The sequence below is a fragment of the Lepisosteus platostomus genome, chromosome 6, assembly GCF_059453375.1.
Source record: "Lepisosteus platostomus isolate fLepPlt1 chromosome 6, fLepPlt1.hap1, whole genome shotgun sequence".
Classification (NCBI taxonomy): domain Eukaryota; kingdom Metazoa; phylum Chordata; class Actinopteri; order Semionotiformes; family Lepisosteidae; genus Lepisosteus; species Lepisosteus platostomus.
In genome coordinates, this window is record NC_142616.1 from 13177162 (window position 1) to 13197993 (window position 20832).

At 45.8% G+C, this 20832-nt stretch overlaps 3 protein-coding genes across 3 annotated transcripts in view; all 3 read left to right on the forward strand.

Moving 5' to 3' along the window:
• Positions 1-20832, forward strand: part of LOC148660426 (E3 ubiquitin-protein ligase TRIM39-like) — a 46525-nt gene that overhangs the window by 8731 nt on the left and 16962 nt on the right. The gene's annotated exons all lie outside the window — the stretch shown is intronic.
• On the forward strand, positions 644-10629 carry LOC148660427 (butyrophilin subfamily 1 member A1-like). The gene is made up of 12 exons (XM_088637833.1): positions 644-782; positions 827-866; positions 2491-2564; positions 3238-3585; positions 4416-4697; positions 4781-4897; positions 6683-6703; positions 7607-7627; positions 8011-8031; positions 8420-8440; positions 9799-9819; positions 10583-10629. The coding sequence occupies exons 3-12, from the start codon at positions 2492-2494 to the stop codon at positions 10612-10614; spliced, it is 957 nt and encodes a 318-aa protein (XP_088493959.1). The 5' UTR covers positions 644-782; positions 827-866; position 2491; the 3' UTR covers positions 10615-10629.
• On the forward strand, positions 12106-19276 carry LOC148660428 (zinc-binding protein A33-like). The gene is made up of 4 exons (XM_088638158.1): positions 12106-12127; positions 13679-13705; positions 15691-15792; positions 18234-19276. The coding sequence occupies exons 1-4, from the start codon at positions 12106-12108 to the stop codon at positions 18776-18778; spliced, it is 696 nt and encodes a 231-aa protein (XP_088494284.1). The 3' UTR covers positions 18779-19276.

Sequence of the window (20832 nt, forward strand, 5' to 3'; positions counted from 1 at the left end):
GCTAACTACAACAAACAGGCTAAGAGCTCATCAGCTACACTGTGTAGCATGTTCACAATAGTATAATCTCATGTATTATACTGTACTACAAGTCTCTCCATCAGGAAACTGTTCACACCAGACAGGAAGGGGCGTGTCCTTACAGTCTGAGTGATGGGGGGTGGGGCCACATGTCATGTGACTGGAGGAGCCTGTGAGGAAGGGCAGGAAGTCACTGTTCAGGTCTCTGTCCTGACTGGGTGAAACAAGTGCAGGGACTGAGGAGAGAGGAAAGGGGAGCCCTGAGGTTGTTCCCAGTCTGGGGACTCAGTGCGTTTCAACAGTGCAGCCCTGCTGAGCCCCTCAGAGCAGAGAGCGCAGTGCCTGCCACTGTCCGTGTGCAGGTGTGGACCTGTAGTCTGTGCAGTGACCTCAAACAGCACATCTGTCTGTAATAGCATCTGTTCTTATCTGATGCTGCATTATTCTACAGCACCTTCTGTGGAAGTAATTCGAGATCCGCGGTGATGCTCTGGATTGTGGGAATCAGAGCTCACAGATTAGAAAGAGATCTTCACCCTTGTTTTAATTTAGGCTGTGAATCCAGGTGTCTTCACTGGACCCTGCAGTTGAGACATGATGCCTCTGTCTCCAGACACGCTGATCAGGCTGGGCGTGTGGAGATGAGGGGTGTGTCCCTTCAGACAGAAGAGAAAGTGAAAGCTTCCTGTGTTCAGCACAGCTCACCCAGCCTGGCTGCAGCCCACAGCACGAGCGGCAGAGACACAGCCTGCGTCTCCGGGGTGAGAATCCACTGGACACAGCAGCTCCCAGACTGGATCCAGGAGCCTGAGGAAGTGTCCAGGTCCTGACTGCGCTGTGAGCAGGTGAGCAGACACAGTGAACTGTACAGCTGTGAGACAGACAGCAGGCCTCCCTGCACACAACAGCAGCACTGTAGCACATCTGGCAGACTCTCCTGGCAGACTTATAGTCCAGCACACTGCCTCCTGACATCTGGCCAAGGGCAGCCTGTTCACACATCAGTGTATTAAAATGCGTGTATTTACCTGACACTGGGCAGATCTGTCCTGCTGAAGATGAAAGTAAAAGTTACTCGAGTTCTTTAGTTCAGAACTTCCTGAAATGTGAACAGGAAGTAGTTTTCTTGTCTCTGAGCAGAACGAGGCAGGGGGACATGAAGACAGACTGTGCCTTGGTTGTACTTCTTCAGTGACTGATTCCCTGTTGTGGCACTAAATGACTCCAGTATTTTCCACTCTGAACAACAGTAAGAACTCTGCTGTCTGAACAGTACTGCTGTCTCTCTGTATTACTATGTCCTCTTTACAGTAAATCCTGTTTAAATGCAGTTTCTGTTGACATTTTGGATGTCTTTGTTCTTTGAAGTCAATTAGAATTGAGCCCGGATCTGTATTTTGTTGACAGTGTGAGGTTGTCAGTATTAGTGTACTGTGGTCTTTTACTGTGGTTGCTTCATGAATCATTGACTTTATCAAGCATTGTGACTTGAACCTGGTTCATTTCATAGAGTGATGTCAGTATCCTGTGTTATACACTGAACTTTGAAAGCAATAGAAAAGTCACAGAACACTCCCAGGGCATTTAAAACACTGATTTTTAAATAGCTTCATTTGGACTCCAAAAGACTTTCAGGACATCTAAGCTATGAGACAGACTAGTGAAACAACACAGTGCAGGATCAGTGTTTCTCTCTTTACTCACTCTCTGACTATGTGTTACAGGATAAGGACTGATTATCAGGGAATCAGTGTTCCTATATCTTTACTGACTCTGCGAGAGTGTGTTTCAGGATGTGGACTGGTCATCAGGTCAATCAGTGTTCCTGTGTCTTTACTCACTCTCTGACTGTGTGTTACAGGATGAGGACTGGTTTTCAGGTGAATCCATGTTCCTGTGTCTTTACTGACTGTGTGAGAGTGTGTTTCAGAATGAGGACTGGTCCTCAGGTGAATCGGTGCTCCTGTGTCTTTACTGACTGTGTGAGAGTGTGTTTCAGGATGAGGAGTGGTCATCAGGTGAATCAGTGCTCCTGTGTCTTTGCTGACAGATTGAGACACACCTGAAGAAGGCTCCACGGCCGAAACATTGTGTTCTCTTTCTTATTTTTTTCAGCATGGAATAAACCTATTACTTGTTCCTTTGCAGCCTACGCATGCTGACGCTGCTACCCACCTAGATTGAGAATATGTTTCAGGATGAGGACTGGTCATCAGGTGAATCAGTGCCCCTGTGTCTTTACTGACAGATTGAGAATATGTTTCAGGATGAGGACTGGTCATCAGGTGAAACAGTGTTCCTGTGTCTTTACTGACTGTGTGAGAGTGTGTTTCAGGAAAAGGATTGGTCATCAGGTGAATCAGTGCTCCTGTGTCTTTACTGACGGATTATGAGTATGTTTCAGGATGAGGACTGATCATCAGGTGAATCAGTGCTCCTGTGTCTTTACTCACTCTCTATGTGTTACAGGATGAGGACTGGTCACTCGGAGTGGCTGTGTTTGATCATCCTGCTGGTCCAGCAGATCTCTGTCTCTAGACCAGGTACAGCTCTGACAGGAAAACTTGAATCAGGAGGGAATTATTGTTCTGTGAGAGTGAGAGTCTCTGCCAGATTGTGTGATTGTGTGACAGTGAGAGTCTCAGTCAGACTTTGTGACTGTGTGACAGTGAGAGTCTCAAAGTGTGTGATTGTGTGACAGTGAGAGTCTAAGAGAGTGTGATTGTGTGACAATGAGAGTCTCAGAGTGTGTGATTTTGTGACAGTGAGAGTCTCACTCAGAGTGTGTGATTGTGTGACAGTGAGAGTCTCAGTCAGAGTGTGTGATTGTGAGAGTCTCACTTAGAGTGTGTGATTGTGATTATGTGACAGTGAGAGTCTCACTCAGAGTGTGTGATTGTGAGTCTCAGTCAGAGCGTGTGATTGTGATTATGTGACAGTGAGAGTCTCACTCAGAGTGTGTGATTGTGTGATTGTGAGTCTCAGTCAGAGCGTGTGATTGTGATTATGTGACAGTGAGAATCTCACTCAGAGTGTGTGATTGTGTGATTGTGAGAGTCTCAGCCAGATTGTGTGACTGTATGACAGTGAGAGTCTCAGAGTGTGTGACAGTGTGAAATTGTGTGTTTTCTCTCTCTGTAACGTGTGAGGGTGTCTGGGACAGGTGATGTTGTGTGACAATGTGAGTCTCAGTCTGTGTCTCATTTCTCTCTCCAGAGACGTTTCAGGTTCTTGGTCCAGCTGATCCTGTTGTCGCCGTGGCTGGTGAAGACACTGTCCTGCCCTGTTACCTCTCACCCAGGATCAGTGCTGAGGGACTGGAGATCCGCTGGTACAGAGATGAGAGATCTGAACCTGTGTTTTTATACCGCAAGCAAAGACCAGAGCTGCAAGATCAAGCCCTGACCTACAGGGGAAGAGCCGCACTGTTTCCAGAGGAGCTCAGCAAAGGCAACACTTCCTTACAACTGACACGGGTGCGAGGCTCTGACCATGGGAGATACAGATGTGTAGTTGAGTCTCTGGATTGGTACGATGATACTGTCTTTGAAGTGGATGTTAGAGGTCAGTTCCGTTTTCATTTATTTCTCAGTATCTTGAGTAATGTGGGCTTCCTTCAGAGAAAGAGAAACTGGCAGTAGAGGTGCTGGTGGCACTAAGCACAACGCCAGAGCCACATCTGTTACAACACTGAGATACAAACTGAGGTACAGGTGGCTGTTTTTTTTTTTGTTGAGAATCAGAGTGGGCCAGCTGGTCCAGGGCTGACAGGAAGCATTCGTGTCTGATGGAGTTTCCTACACTGACCAGTGATGTCTCAGTTTTCTCCACTTACTGATGAGGGAGACAGGAGTCTAGATAGCACAGGCAGAGTCCTGAGACCTCCCTCTGCCTCACTGGAACATCAGCAGACAGAGGAAGGGTCATGGGTTGTAATTAGTGAAAAGACATCAAACCAGCTGCTGCTGCTGTCTCAGGAGCTCAATGTTAATTGAGCTGTAACTGAGAGTAATTAAGTTTAATTAAGTAATTAAATGAAGAGTAATTGAAAGGAATAGGACCATGTAGTCTTCCCCTAGAGGGGTCACTGTTAGTTCTAGGATCCCAGTGGGGGGTCATCAGACTAGGACAGACCTCTCAATTTAAAAAAACAAATGAATGCACAGGGAGTATCAGTCTCATGCTATTGAGTATACTAGCGTCATTGCAGTGTCTACAGTAAGTTATTCTTTAGTTCATGATTAATTATTGAATTTTACTGCAATATTATATTTGGCAGACACTTAGTTTGAAATGATATACCGGTGTTTCTATCACCAAAATAATAAGCAATTTCTTATTTATCTTGTTAACTTTTGTTAAAAAATATCTACTGTTCTTAAAAACTCTTTCAGCTGTGGGCACCCAGACGGCGATCTCTCTGGAGACGCACCAGGCTCAGGGGGTCAGGCTGGGCTGTGAGTCTAAAGGCTGGTTCCCAGAGCCTGAAGTGGTGTGGCTGGACAGTGAAGGACAGAGCCTGACTGCCGACCCCACAGAGACGCACAGGGACAGCCAGGACCTCTTCACTGTGAGGAGACAGGTGACCGTGCAGCACAGCGCCACCAACAGGTTCACCTGCCGAGTTGAACAGCAGCAGCTGAACCAAGTGAGGGAGGCAGAGATCGACGTCCCCAGTGAGTAGCAGGGGCTCCTGTTCACAGCCTTCAGGACGCCCTGACTCTGTGCAGCTCTGCAGCTGTGATGCTGTGTTTTCCAGGTGAACTCTTCCCCCGAGTCTCTCCCTGGATGGTGGTGTTCTGGGTGTTCCTGCTCTGTGCTCTTGCTGGCTGTGCTGTGATCATGTATCTCCATGTCAAACTGCGCAGGGAGAGAGGTATTTGACCAGTTTCACTTGCTCTTTTATTAAACCTGCTCAACATTACATTTTCCTAATATGACTGGTTATTTATTTTCATTGACAGAGAATCTTTCCAGAGAGAAAAGTAGATGTCGTTTTTTCTGGATTACCTACATTTTCTTTTGACAATATTCTTGATGCTCAGTTGAGTGTTTGAGTTGAGATGCACAGTTTCCTTTGTGGAAAATCTAGTTTCAGATATTTATGCCAGCCAGTGGTTCTGCTCAGGTTCTGTCACTAGTGTGATAGTAAGCAGTAACCCTGCTTAAAAACACACTGGATTTCAGGACTGTCTAGTTTAATTCATCTAATTCTACACTTTCTCAATGGGAAAGAAAGGTATTGATCTGAATTCTTAGTGTTTTTCAAACCGTTTTCTGTTGAAAAGGTTTTCCTGGTGTAATTTACTGTTGTTTTCCTTTGATTGACAGATGCTCTATGTAAAGAGAAGAGTAATTATGTCTTCCTTTGAAATCCAGGGAAGCAAAATGACATTTGTCTTACAATATTCTTACATTACCTCCAAAAACAGACCCCTGTCTGCTCTGGTGCTGAATTTGTCTCTCAACATTAGTCCCAGTCAGTTCTTTCATCTGTAGTAATGTTGCCAGTGTGGCTATATCAGCTGCTCCTCATTGTTACTGGTCTGGGAGATACAACCAGCTTCCTGAGAGAATCAGAGTGAATCTCTCACAGGGACAGGCATGTCAGATTCATCATTCTTACACCACCAAGACTCAAGGATTTTCTGGACATTTTGCTGTGATTTTAATGTAAAATTCAAAGGGAAAGGGTTGTGAAATGGAAATCTAATAAGTAAATTGATTCTTAAAATGTAGAGAGCTTTAGGAAAATATATGACAAGAATGTAACAGTGTGTCACCAAAGTACGCACCAAAGTACGCACTGTTTAGGATACTTGTACCACAATGGACAATGTACCAAAACAATATATGCTGTCTGGGTCATTAGATTAGCTGAAAGTAACTGATAAGCTTTGAAAAACAAATCTAGTGGTGCTTCTTCTTTCGTTTTATGATGTAAGCTGTATTTTCTTAGGGAAAGAGGAAGTGTTAGAAGGGACAAAGTGCTGAGCTTCCTCTTACAGCGCAACATCTTATAAAAAGCCTGTACTGCTTGTAACAGGTTGAGTCTCTGACGCACTCTGCAGAGTGACAGCAGGGCCCCCATATTGCAATATGAATAAAGACCTTACTGAGGGAATGAGAATACCTCTCTTGGCTCTTCTTCGATACAATTCCACGACAGTTGTGGGTTTGTTACTTCATCACACAATGTCTTCCAGAGCAGAAGGAAATAAGTCAAAGCTTACTCACATCATACAGGTTGTAGAACACGTCTCTCCCTTATAAATGGAGTTTGAAACAGACTTTTGGGAGAAAGGTACGTCCTCATAATAGAGGGGGGTTTGGGCAGCCTGATCCTCACAGCCTCGCCTTTCCCTCAGCAAGGAGAATCACATAGTTTAGTTCTCTATCGCATTCATTAGGATCTAACTCAGCTAATCAATGGAAGATTAAATTCATGTGGGTGTTTTTTAAGCTTTTATTTTGAATAAAATTCTTAATCTGATTATTTTATTTTTTATACATTGTTTTATATTCAGGTTCATCTTCCATTTGTATTGAAATTCTATGAGCACAATAGAAATGATCTGTTGAAGTGTTGTTAATACTGCTGAAGATCCATTTGTGATCATGAGCTTCTGCAGTTACAGTTTCTCTTCTCTTTTCTCTGCAGGGAGGCTTGTTGCAAAAGAGAGTGAGTAATATTTGTGTGCTGTGGGGGTACTGTGTGCATGTTCTGAGGAGTACTGTGTGTGTATCCGTGCTGTGGCGAGTACTGTGTGTGTGTGCTGTGGAGAATATTGTAGCGTGGGGAGTATTATATTAGTGTATTGTGGGTTGTACTGTTTGTGTGTTTGGTTGAGAGTACTGTGTGAAGGGGGAGTATTGTGTGTGTGGGGGGGGGAGTACTGTGTGGGGGGAGTTTTGTGTGTGTGTGTTATGGGGAGTACTGTGTGTGTGTATTGTGGGGAGTACTGTCTGTGCTCTTGGGCCTCACTTGTACCATGGGCAGTGTTTGACAGATACACTGTATGTCCCAGAGTAACTGTGCATTCACATGTCCCAGTGAGTGACTCCTCACTCCTCAGACACAGGAGAGGAGTCCTGTAGGAGAGACTCTGCTCTCAGGGAGATCCTGGAGAAACTGCTCTCTGTCTCACTGCTGTTTCTCTCCTCTTCCTTTGACAGGCGCTCTGAACAGAAAGATCGGTGAGTGTTTCTCTCATCACTGCTCTCCTTCATGTTCCTCAGTCCTCTAGTGCACCTTTCTAGTGTTTGATGTAGGTTAGCTTATATTTTATATTTGAGTAATAAAAGATACTCTTATTAAAAGACGATAGCCAATAGCATTTACAGTATAAGCATTGAATTGGAATTTCTGTGCTTTCCTGTGTGTCTCTGGAAGTCTTGGTAGTCAGTTAGTTGTCTTGAAGTGAGTCAGGAGCAGGAGTCAGTGTGGAGTGTGTGAAAGTGACAGAGGGACTCCTCACTCCTCAGACACAGGAGAGGAGTCCTGTAGGAGAGACTCTGCTCTCAGGGAGATCCTGGAGAAACTGCTCTCTGTCTCACTGCTGTTTCTCTCCTCTTCCTTTGACAGACGCTCTGACCAGAGAGAAGAGTAAGTGTTTCTCTCATCACTGCTCTCCTTCATGTTCCTCAGTCCTCTGCTGTACAGTTTCTAGTGTTTGATATAGTTTAGTTTATATTTTATATTTGAGTAATAAAAGATACTCTTATTAAAAGACAATAGCCAATAGCATTTATAGCATTGAATTTGAATTTTTGTGCTTTCCTGTGTGTCTCTGGAAGTCATGGTGGTCAGTTAGTTGTCTTGAAGTGAGTGAGGAGCAGGAGTCGGTGTGGAGTATGTGAAAGGGACAGAGGGACTCCTCACTCCTCAGACACAGGAGAGGAGTCCTGTAGGAGAGACTCTGCTCTCAGGGAGATCCTGGAGAAACTGCTCTCTGTCTCACTGCTGTTTCTCTCCTCTTCCTTTGACAGACGCTCTGAACAGAGAGATCGGTGAGTGTTTCTCTCATCACTGCTCTCCTTCATGTTCCTCAGTCCTCTAGTGCACCTTTCTAGTGTTTGATGTAGGTTAGCTTATATTTTATATTTGAGTAATAAAAGATACTCTTATTAAAAGACAATAGCCAATAGCATTTACAGTATAAGCATTGAATTGGAATTTCTGTGCTGTCCTGTGTGTCTCTGGAAGTCTTGGTGGTCAGTTAGTTGTCTTGAAGTGAGTCAGGAGCAGGAGTCAGTGTGGAGTGTGTGAAAGTGACAGAGGGACTCCTCACTCCTCAGACACAGGAGAGGAGTCCTGTAGGAGAGACTCTGCTCTCAGGGAGATCCTGTAGAAACTGCTCTCTGTCTCACTGCTGTTTCTCTCCTCTTCCTTTGACAGGCGCTCTGAACAGAAAGATCGGTGAGTGTTTCTCTCATCACTGCTCTCCTTCATGTTCCTCAGTCCTCTAGTGCACAGTTTCTAGTGTTTGATACAGTTCAGGATTTAGTGATGGTCAGTTTTATTTGTTTCCACAAATCCTAATGTTCAAATGTTTGATTTGGATTATTTGAGCAGTTCTCCTTAATTAACACCTTCCGGCCCAGTGCTGCCACATACTGTAGCATCATTATTTTCAGTACAGCTTTTCCACATTTCCTGCTTTAAGAGATCACATGGTGACACTGCTAGTATCGAAAGCCCTGTTGGTTGAATATTTCGCCAACATTTGGGTGATTTATTTCAGTCAGAGCACATTTTGGTTTGAAGGTACAGGAATTTCTTAATGCCAGCTGTCTTTTCACAAATATCTTCCAGTTTAAAATACTTATAATTTTCATATTGACCCCCTGGAGGTGGTGGCTGAGAGGAGAATGCTGACCAAGCTCACAGCCATCATGAACAACACCTCTCATCCGCTTCATGGGACTGTTACTGGGCAGCGGAGCACTTTTAGCAACAGACTGCTCCAGCTACGGTGTTCAAGGGAACATTTCCACGGGTCTTTCCTCCCGGTGGCTGTCAGGGTGTGTAACACTGCCCTAGGCTAGGACTGTTAGCCCTTCGTCTGCTCCTCTATGGACAGCATGTTGCTCCATTGTACTTTTTGGACAATCAGTCTGTATAAACCTATGCACACTTTGCACATATTTTATTGTTTTAAAGTGACTATGAACATATTTTGCACACACCTAACTCTATATATTTTATTTTGTATTGCTGTACTTATTTTAATTTAATTTTTAGTCTATTCTGATGTCTGTTTTTGCAGGCTGCTGGGCTGCTGTAACACCTCAATTTCCTTCGGGATCAATAAAGTCTTATCTATCTTTAACACCTGTAGGCTCATTCTTTTTTCATTTACTTGTATTATACTTTTCTTGCCTTTTTTTTTCATTATGTAAAACAATCTTGGATTTGGAAAGGAGCTTTAAAAATTAATAGTAATTATTAATAATACTTCACTATTAGAATTGTTGTTATCATTATTATTTATAATAATAGTAATAATAAATGATTCCAGACACGACACATGCAAGAGAAGACAGGGAGAACAGCTGTCATGTCCCATAAGGTTTAATGGAGTCAGTGTATAAACTGTCTCACAGTCCACATACAGTACTTGAACAGATCTTCCGGTCTCCCTCCTGCTGAGAGAGAGGTATGAGCATGGTTAACCTGGGACACTGCTGAAGAATCAGGCTGCAGCAGCTCCTGTTTCCATCTGCCTCAGACTCCAGGTGTTCCACCTGTTTAACTGTCTTTTCTTCCACTTACAGATTGGCTACGTGAAGACCGAGGTGAGTCCATGTGTGTGTGTTGTAACAGGTTGTGTTGTTCACTCCTTCAGATTCACACTCATTCACACCAGCTGTGTCTCAGTCTACTCCAGCTCTCTCACACTCATTCACTCCAGCTGTGTCTCAGTCCTCACCAGCTCTCTCACACTCATTCACTCCAGCTGTGTCTCAGTCCTCACCAGCTCTCTCACACTCTTTCACTCCAGCTGTGTCTCAGTCCTCACCAGCTCTCTCACACTCTTTCACTCCAGCTGTGTCTCAGTCCTCACCAGCTCTCTCACACTCATTCACACCAGCTGCGTCTCAGTCCTCACCAGCTCTCTCACACTCATTCACACTAACTGTGTCTCAGTCCTCACCAGCTCTCTCACACTCATTCACTCCAGCTGTGTCTCAGTCCTCACCAGCTCTCTCACACTCATTCACTCCAGCTGTGTCTCAGTCCGCACCAGCTTTCTCACACTCATTCACTCCAGCTGTGTCTCAGTCCTCACCAGCTCTCTAACACTCATTCACACCAGCTGCGTCTCAGTCCTCACCAGCTCTCTCACACTCATTCACACTAACTGTGTCTCAGTCCTCACCAGCTCTCTCACACTCATTCACACTAACCATGTCTCAGTCCTCACCAGCTCTCTCACACTCATTCACACTAACCGTGTCTCAGTCCTCACCAGCTCTCTCACACTCATTCACTCCAGCTGTGTCTCAGTCTTCACCAGCTCTCAGTGTCTCTAACATCACACTGCTCTTTCTCTTTCAGAGAAATGCAGACCTAGAGGTAAGGATGTTTAACACGCAGAGAACTGTTGAAAGGAGTTGAATGGGTTTTTGCTCTTCAGTAGTGTCACATATACAATACAGCTCCTAATGTCAGAGACATGTGTATTGAATCCAACTGGCAGTTCAGTACCTGAGGTCCATGTCTGAAGGCCAGGTATCTGAGTCTTGGGAACTGGACAGTGACTGAACCTCAGACCAGCATCAGCCCACCTGAAACACCAGCCCCTCTCTGTCAGAGATTTATAGCTTTGAAATGAGTCTTCGATATTCTTTTCATTATTATAGAAATAAAGTTAAATGAGAAGGCAAAGCAGAAACAATACACCAGAGACAAACTGCACACAAGCAATGTTCCCTCTAAACACAGGTTATGAAAATTGAACTGCTCACAAAAAATTAAATCCCCCCAAAATATGATCATAATAAAACAAACGGTCTTCAATTGAAAAATTGACCACATGAGCCTGTCTGCGAGAGGCCCAACTGTGTGCAGTATTACTGCTGCTCGATCATCGATATCTCTGCTCTCGTAGTCTCGTACCTCATGTTCTCATGTTCTCATGCTCACTCCACACTCTCTCTGTGACTGGGCTCGCTGAATCGCTGTCCCGGTCTTTTGGGTCTCTGTGCTTCACAACAAACAGCCTTTTCCTAATTGTGTTCAAATTTGTATTACTCACGTAAAAGTTTATTTTATTAAAAAAATAAAAATATCGATTCACCATGTCAAAAGAGGTGAAGGGCGTTAAGCGCAAAAGAACTGCAAGCTCATTTAGTGTGGGATGGCTTGAGAAATGGTAGAAACTGCTACTCCAGAGTATACAAGAACAACATGAATCCCATAATTTGATAAATGTTCCATTATGGAAAATATTTATGTTTGATTAAAAAAAATGGTGTTAAATGTTTGTATTGTCGTGATGTGAAAGTTCCAGGAGAATTTTCTAGTTGAAAGAGGGGGATGACATTTGGAAACTTGACGTTTTAAAGGGTCATCTCACAAGAAAATCACGTCTTGATGGTGTACAAAAACTCAGACACCAAAATCCTTCACTACGAGCTATAGGGCTGCTGCATGAAAGTCCAGAGAAACGAGAATGAAAATGTTCAAACTCAGAGGAGATTACAGTGCTTATCGACAGTGTTCTGTTAGCCATTAAAATGAATAACTCTCAGGTCAAGACGTTTATGAACATGTGACAAAGTATGTTAAAATTCCTGAAAGTTAGCAAAGCAAAAATTACACATTTTGATTTTTGGAGATTATCAACAGCATTGTCAAACAGAAATGACTGAGGAAATAGCATCAGCAGATTTTCATACGTTAGCAGTTAATGAAAGCACAGACATACCTGTCAACAAATGCCTCACTTCAAATTTAAGCCTAAAAATTCTACTGTGTATAAAACTTATTTTGGTGGAATAGTGCAGCTGCAGGCATGTGATTTTTCTTCTAGTGTTTTGGCAGTCAAGCAGTTTTACCACCATCTTGACCTGTGGAAAATGGTGATGTTTACATCGGACGGTGCGTCAGTGATGTTGGGCAAAGTTAATGGTGCAGCAGCACAACTAAATGACTTTAAATTTGCTGTGCGTGAAATAATAAATGCAAACTAGTTAAAACTTTGCTGATATGGTGACATTTGCACTTCAAAATGAACAGTTTTGTGACCTTGGAAAGCTGATGGATATCAGGGGACCTTTTCTAGTATCCAGTGTTGATTGTGAACGGGGTTTCAGCTCAATGAATTCACTCAAAAACACCGCTTAGGAGAGTGTCATGTGGATATGCTGATGAGAAATAAAAGCTTTAATCTGGATGGAGGGCTCATTAGTCTGGATAAGGTTTACACAGAATGGGCAAATGCCAAAGACAGGAGAGAGAAAAAATAAATGCACTAAATTATTTGTACACTGTACAAACTGTAGTGATATTTATTTGCATTATAAACTGCATAACATAAGAATAAAACAATATTCATATTAATTTCCTGTTTATTTGCATCAAAAAGTATGTAGCTCATACTTTCTCTTAAAACATGCATGTACAATTTATAGTAGCTTTGAGAATGACTATAAAGTTGCACAACTTGAAATGTTTGCACACACAGACCATTAGAAATTAGAGGGAACATTGCACACAAGTACAGAATCTAAATTTTCACTGCCCATCTCACACAGGCTGTGTTAACACTGCTCTCTGGGGTGAGAAAAGGCTTCTCTTCACTGTTGTCTGTGTTGAGATCATGTGTGTGAACAGGTGTGTCTTCACTGTTGTCTGTGTTGAGATCATGTGTGTGAACATGTGTGTCTTCACTGTTGTCTGTGTTGAGATCAGGTGTGTGAACAGGTGTGTCTCATTATTGTCTGTGTTGAGATCATGTGTGTGAACATGTGTGTCTTCACTGTTGTCTGTGTTGAGATCAGGTGTGTGAACAGGTGTGTCTCAGTGCTGTCTGTGTTGAGATCAGGTGTGTGAACAGGTGTGTCTCACTGCTGTCTGTGTTGAGATCAGGTGTGTGAACATGTGTGTCTTCACTGCTGTCTCTGTTGAGATCAGGTGTGTGAACTGGTGTGTCTCACTGTTGTCTGTGTTGAGATCAGGTGTGTCTCACTGCTCTCTGTGTTGAGATCAGGTGTGCAGCAGGGTGATCTTGTGTGTCAGGGGTGTGTTCAGCTGGAGAAAGTGCTGTGTGATGCTGCTCCTCCCACAGGGGAGTTTGAACTGCTCTCTGTCCCTGAGCCTCAGCTCTGCCTCAGTGCTTCACAGTCAGAAGCTCTGGAACAGAGAAAGGGCTCAGACTCCTGTGAGGAGGCTGCTCAGTCACTCCTGTCCTTGTCTTTGTACTGGAGGCAGTGGGAGGTGTGGAGCTGGACTGTGTGATAACAAGCTAGATGAGCTGTCAGTGTCTCTTACAGACCCACAGCTCCACTGGCCAGACAACACACTCCTGTGTGTTACTGTCCTGCCTGAGAGATCAGCACAGCACTACAACACACAACACTGCACACCTGGAGACCAGACTCCAGCAGGAATGTGCTCTCAGCTCTGTAACATCTTTCTCTCTGTTTGCAGAGTTTGAGAGGCTTCGCAAACATGCAGGTGAGTCTGTTGTCACTGACAGGAACTTGTCATTTACAAAGGTCACAGCAGGGTGACAGGGGTCAATACAGGCTCTTACTCTAACAGGGGGACATGTTGTAACTCCTGCTTTATACACAGCTGATGTGTTTAATGTTGTGAGCAAAGTACCTGAGATGTCCTTATCAGCTGTACCCCAGGAAATCCCAGTTGCCCTAAACTCTCCTGCAGTTGCTCCTCTGTGACGCAGAGCAGGTGGGTGTCACGGATGTCGGAAAGGACGAACCATGGAATGACAGGAGAGCGTAAAGACCCTATGCATAGCAGCGAGACAGGGGTTAGCCGGGCTCAGCTGTTCAGGAGAAGCCGTATAGAAACCTAGGCCCTCAGGTAGCGGACGTGGGGCGACCTGGTGCCAGGAGGGTCTCAGGACATCCGAACCTCAACGCTGAGCGAAGAGCAGAGCAGAAACAGGAAGTAAATAGGCTACACAACACGAATAATCACAGGGAACTAGGATCAGGAGAGCAGCAGAGCGCCCTCTAGGTGTACTGGGCATGACAGTGGGACTTCAGGGGCACGAGGATCGTTCTGAACAGAGGAAGCGTGACGTCACTCGCTGGCTCAGGGTCAAAATGCTTCCTGTCGGTGCTTCTTTCCCAGTAGCTGAGTGCATGTCGGATGATAATTCATTTTAAAAGAATTTTCTATCTCCCCTTGTAGTTTGATGAAATTGAATTTCATCGCGTCTGTCCCTGCGCATATGTAGCGACACATTGTGATCATTCAGGTTGAGCTGCTCGACTCAAAACAGGCGAAGTAAACTAAGGAAAGCCTAGCAATATTGCTGTCTGTTTATCCAAAGAGTTGTACTACTAAACACATTTCGCCTAAATACATTTTATACCGTGCCAGTACACAAATGACAGCACAAGGAACATAATTATTTCTTTCATGTTTAAAGTAAACTAAATAAGGTAAACTTGGCTCAGGCACTGGAGGATGAGCTCTGGAACAAACACCTTTACACAGAGAGTGGTGGGAGACTGGAACAAGCTGTCTAGAGTGTCTGCCCCAGTCCTTCTGGTGGGCGGCAGTGAGCTGTGTAGCAGGTGTCAGATTGAAGCAGTAACCCATCACCCTGGGGATGTACTGGAGTCTCCCAGTCCTGAACTGACCGGGGGGCTGGCCAGGAGTTTACTGTGGCTCCTCTTCAGGGGCTGTGGAGACCCCTTCTGGCTCAGAAGCTCCCAGGAAACAAGTCACTTGCTGTAGGAGATTCATGTCTTCAGTGAGTCTTGAGACCTGTCCTCCTCATGAGGTCCCTGACCTTTCTTCACTTGTCCAGGACCTGGAGAATGAGGGTCATCCAGGCACACCGGGCACTCTGACCTGGGCACGCCACTGAGCTCCCTTCCCATCAGCCGCTCAGAGCTGGCTGGCCAGGGCACAGTCCAGAAGGCTGGAGCGTGTGTTGCCACAGCCCCTGACCTCTGGAGAAGGCAGTCTCTGGCCTGACCTCTGGGGACCTCAACTTGCCGGTAGCTGCTGTACAGGTCCAGAGAGCTGAACCAGCGCTACCCTGAGACATAATCCAGCACCTCGTCAGTGTGGCTCAGGGGACAAGAGTCCTTCCTGGTGACGTTGTTGAGTCCCTGTAGTCTGTACAGACCAGCAGTGAAGCGTCCTTCTGCAGGGGGAGATCAGGGCCTGTCAGAGGGCTCGATCTCCCCTGCTGCAGTCAGACCCCGGACTGCTTCCTCTGCCTCGGCTCTCTTGTGGATGGCCAGGCGGGAGGAGGGATGCAGATGGGTCTTGTTTCACCAGTGTCGGTGGTGCTCTGAGCTTCGTTTGTACGAGTACAGTCTTCCTCTCTTCCAGCAAACACATCTGCAAACTCTCGTAGCAGAGTCCTTGGTTGTCCCTGCTCTGCCTCACTCAGTCCCTCTTTGCTGCGCTGAGAAAGCTCCTCCACCATTTTGTCTGATTTTGTTGTGGTCTTGAAGGCCGAGCTCCTGTCCTCAGTTTCAGGATGCTGCTCCCTCGCACCGTGGGTCAGTGTCTCCTGGTTCAGGGGGAGACTCTGGGCTCCCTGCTGTGTCTCCATGGTAACTCTCGGCTGCTCTGGAGCTGTTGCACTGGTACCCAGGAGGAGGTGTGGCCCCTCGCTGCTATTAGCTTGAGGGCCACTCGGCATTTCCTGCTGGCACTGCTCTCGAGACGCACGGTTCTGCACAGAGGAGTTCAGTACCAGTGACTCCATCCTCTCACCTGGCCATCCAGGGAAAGCTCTCTTCACTGGTCTGCAGCAGAACTGCCAGGTTCTCTCCTTCTGTAGTCTGTCTGAGCCAGGCGCTGCCTGTAGGAGTTATACTGTACCTGACCATCGTGATCTTCAGCATGAACACACACCTGCAGACTCACACAGCTGAGCCTTGAAGAGCAGGGTCACCAACACATGGCTCAACAAATACAAACAGTGAAAACAGTGAGATCTGGAGGTAAATTAATTATTAGTCCAGCAAACTGATGTCATAACGAGTAAGGAAAGTTATTGAGGTTAAATCATTCTGTGCAGTAATATCCACAGCTGTCCTTCCATCAGCTCTTACAGCCATTCCTGCAGACTGCCTTCATCTAGAACTGACACAAATCATCACTTTTAAAAAGATGGCGATTACAGTATTTTTATTTGTTTAACCTTTACATTTAAACTACATAACTTAAATATCTTTTCCCCCAATTTCTGAATATCCCTGCTTTCCCTTAAGAAATACAATTGTAGAGTCTCATCACAACAAATAAATAACAAATCTGCTCAAATCACACCCAGATGTGACAAAACACACTAAATATTTTCTTAATTTCAATTCTCTTCACTCCCTGGGATATCTGAAAAAACACTGTCACATACAAAATATTTTACATACAGCTACTAATAAAGATGTACAATAATTTCATTGTTAATAAATTACTTGTATTAATAGACATTAAATACATTAATAGATACAATAAAATTAGTTTTTATGAATAAACACATCAATAAAGTTCATTATTAATGAATGTGGTTTAACTGGAAAGCAGTTTTAGTCAAACATTACAATCATTTTCCAAGCGACGGACACATGACTTCCTGCCATAGTGCCGGTGTTGTTTCCCCTCTATTCTCCTGTGATCCAGAGCTCCGCCTGTCCCACACTGAGCTGTCTCCCCATGTGAAGAGGCGCTGGGAGTCAGTCCTGTACTCCAGTCACCTCTAGAGGGCAGCAGCTCTCACTCTGGGCTCGTTGCAGTGGAGAGCAGGTTCAGCTCGGAGCTGCGGACTGATTTCAGCGGCCAAGTTCGTTGCTCTTGGTCTGAAGTTGGCGCGCTAGTTTAACACGGAGCTGTGTGCTGACCAGGGGCTGAGCTCCAGTTAGTGCGCTGTGTCACTTCGTTACAACTGACCCACAATGTCTGTTTTTCAGGTTTCCATACGTATTACACTGATTTGTGTGTAACGAACAAGAAAAAAAGACACACACAAGCTTTGTCTGTTCTCTCTCGGGTTCCCCTGTCTTGTGTAAAGACAACTTCAGCCTTAATTCAGGTGACGGCGTTCAATACACTGACAGACAGCTCTTAACACACACAAACAACAGATCCTTTTTATTACTGTCCTCAGCAGCGCAGGAGGAGACAAGCTTGCAGTTACTGCCTGTGTGACTCAGGTCCCTGTTATTGTTAATGAAGTGGCAGCAATTTCAGGTTCTAAGAATTTTGTCTTAACGAGACTTATACAATCTAACTGATAGAGAGGAACCAGAATAACCATGAAAAGACAGTTTGCTTATTTTTCTTCTTGTGAAATAATGTATCCATCAGTATAGAGATGTCCTCAGCAGTGTGATCTGCACACAGTGGATCATCAGGTCTCCTTCAGATTTAAAGACACTTTCTCCCACAGGAGCCAGACTCTCGCAGTGTGAGAGCTCTGCACACGCTCACAGCTCATCTCAGCCGGGCTGGGCCTGTCTGTCCTGACCAACCCAGGAGAGCCCATTTCCACAGGTCTGCCTGGCCAGTCTCTCCAGTCATATCAGAACACATCCAGAGCATCTGGACCGGTCCTGTCCACACTGTAATGTCCACTACACGCTGGCCACACAATCCTGACGCTTTCTGAAGTGTTTTCTTTATTTTTACCTGCTGCACACAAACAAGCGCCAGTGACTGCAGACGAGTTCAACCCAAACCAGTGATGTGAACCTGTGACTGCAGGCATCACGTGCAAACTGTACCAGAACAGTGGAGAAGAGGAAAACGGGTTTTGTGTAATTAATTAATCCATCAGTTTTATCTTTGTCACTGAATGCCCTGGGTGTCTCAGGACAGGCAGGCCCAGTCCAGCTGAAATCAGCAGACTGAACAGAACTGTAGTTTACTGCAGTGAGCTTCCTGCTGGTGTGAATCCTGATACACATTCTAGACACCTGCATCTGTACTTTCATCTGAGAGAGGAGTGAGATACAGATCATTTCATCCTGTCTGTCTGCTCTCTGATCCACAGCTGATGTGACTCTGGACCCCAATACAGCTCATCCTGATCTCATCCTGTCTGAGGATGGGAAACAAGTGAGAGATGGAAACACACGACAGGATCTCCCTGACAATCCAGAGAGATTTGATACTGTTGTCTGTGTCCTGGGAAAGGATGGGATCACCTCAGGGAGACACTACTGGGAGGTGGAGGTGGGGGAGAAGACTGACTGGGATTTAGGAGTCGCCAGAGAGTCCATCAACAGGAAGGAGAACAAACCACTAAGCCCTGAGGATGGTTACTGGACTGTGTGGCTGAGGAATGGGAATGAGTACGAGGCTCTTGATGACTCCTCAGTCCTCCTCCCCCTGAGCCAGAAGCCCCAGAAGGTGGGGGTGTATGTGGACTATGAGGGGGGACAGGTCTCCTTTTACAATGTGGACAACAGATCTCATATCTACACCTTCACTGCCTCCTTCACTGAGAAACTCTTTCCATACTTCAGCCCTGGTCTTCATCAGGGAGGTACAAACTCAGCCCCACTGATCATCTGTCCTGTCAGTCACACAGACTGAATCAGCACATTGTCTGAATCTCTCTCCTGGAATGTAAATCATTTAGTCTTTTTCATTTGAAATTGTTCTTCTGTTTCTTGGGTGTTGTTTTCTCCACCCACTGCTGGGTATGTCCACATCTGCTCTCAACGCTACTCGTTCAGTCACCAGAAACAACATCACCTGTGGGAGGGGCTCTCTTGGAAAATGAAATTATTACTGGCTTGTGTCAAACTGTTCTACTTTCTACTTTCAGTCCATGTTATTGCTCTATTCTATTTGCTCTGCATCAATCACTTCTTTCAGTAAATCAGTAAAATTGAGTCACAGGTGTTTTCTTTATCTCTCACCTGTAAATTCTCCAGATTCACGGCTGACTAGCTGGGTCACCATCAGACACAGACTAACACGTCAGCTGAATGCCAGTCGCTTTCTACATGATGGACATTGCTGCTTCACTGTCATGGCCTGGACTCAGATAGAACTACTTCTGTATTAAATAAACTCTGTAATTCTGAATATTTGACATTTGGTCTTCATCTTCATCTTCATCATGATATAACGTCAGCAGCTATATCACCCTGAAACTCTCACCTGTCAACCCCCTGAATCTCAGCAGGTGTGAGCCTGGTCAGTACCTGGATGAGATACTCCTGGGAGAGGTGTTAGTGGGGCCAGAAGGGGGTGCTCACCCTGTGGTCTGTGTGGGTCCTCATCCCCCAGTACAGTGATGGAGACACTAGACTGTAAAAAGGTGCTGTCTTTTGGATGAGACGTAAAAACAAGATCCTGACTCTCTGTGGTCATGGGTGTCTCTCAGAAAAAGTAGGGGTGTTACCCTTTGTGTCCGGGCCAAATTTCCCTGTCCCTTACCAATCATGGCCTCCTAATCATCCCCCTCTCTGAACTGGTTTCAAGAGCTTTGAGTGGAGTGACCAGAAAAGTGCTGTATAACTCTAAGGAATTATGATGATGATGTAGATTCCTATGTCATGAATGTGCTTGTGACTTCTATCACAGTGTGGAGAATCCCAGACTCTTTGCAGTCTGATCAGCTGTCCAGACCCTGTGATTGGAGGAAGACAGAAAACAGCACAAACACTTGTATTCTGTCCACTTTGTAACTTTGTAACACTTGTGTCAATTTCAAGGCACCTGTCCTGTCCAGGCACTGTAACAGGCGCCTGGTCTGTCTGTCAGTGTCCAGCTGTCTGTGGTCACTTGGCCACCCTACTGGGCTGCTTGTTCCAGAAACCTGCTGCTCTCGGTGTTGAGAGGATTGTCCAGCCCTGGTGCTGGAGGTCATGTCTGTCATCTGAGCTCAGTTAACAATGACCTGCAGCTGCTCTTTACTTCCTGAACTGAGTCAGAACAATCAGAACACCAGCAGACACACTGACCAGCCCTCCAGGACCAGGACTGGACAGCCCTGCTGCAGACACACTGACTGACCCCTCCAGGACCAGGACTGGACAGCCCTGCTGCAGACACACTGACCAGTTCTCCAGGACCAGGACTGGACAGCCCTGCTGCAGACACACTGACCAGCCCCACCAGGACCAGGACTGGACAGCCCTGCTGCAGACACACTGACTGACCCCTCCAGGACCAGGACTGGACAGCCCTGCTGCAGACACACTGACCCCTCCAGGACCAGGACTGGACAGCCCTGCTGCAGACACACTGACCAGCCCCTCCAGGACCAGGACTGGACATCCCTGCTGCAGACACACTGACCCCTCCAGGACCAGGACTGGACAGCCCTGCTGCAGGCACACTGACCAGTTCTGGACCAGGACTGGACAGCCCTGCTGCAGACACACTGAGCCCTCCAGGACCAGGACTGGACAGCCCTGCTGCAGACACACTGACCAGCCCCTCCAGGACCAGAACTGGACAGCCCTGCTGCAGACACACTGACCCCTCCAGGACCAGGACTGGACAGCCCTGCTGTAGACACACTGACCAGTTCTGGAGCGGGAGTGGACAGCCCTGCTGCAGACACACTGACCAGTTCTGGACTGGGAGTGGACAGGCTCACAGACACACTGACCAGTTCTGGAGTGGGAGTGGAC

What these genes read in the sequence shown, in the direction of transcription:
- LOC148660427 (XM_088637833.1), top strand. Translation starts at nt 2,492, where the DNA reads ATGAGGACTGGTCACTCGGAGTGGCTGTGTTTGATCATCCTGCTGGTC. An exon ending in GATCTCTGTCTCTAGACCAG is followed by an intron (nt 2,565 to 3,237) that starts GTACAGCTCTGA and finishes TTCTCTCTCCAG; the next exon opens with AGACGTTTCAGGTTCTTGGT. An exon ending in CAAACTGCGCAGGGAGAGAG is followed by an intron (nt 4,898 to 6,682) that starts GTATTTGACCAG and finishes TTTTCTCTGCAG; the next exon opens with GGAGGCTTGTTGCAAAAGAG.
- LOC148660428 (XM_088638158.1), top strand. Translation starts at nt 12,106, where the DNA reads ATGGTGATGTTTACATCGGACG. An exon ending in GGTGATGTTTACATCGGACG is followed by an intron (nt 12,128 to 13,678) that starts GTGCGTCAGTGA and finishes CTCTGTTTGCAG; the next exon opens with AGTTTGAGAGGCTTCGCAAA. An exon ending in CTCCCTGCTGTGTCTCCATG is followed by an intron (nt 15,793 to 18,233) that starts GTAACTCTCGGC and finishes TCTGATCCACAG; the next exon opens with CTGATGTGACTCTGGACCCC.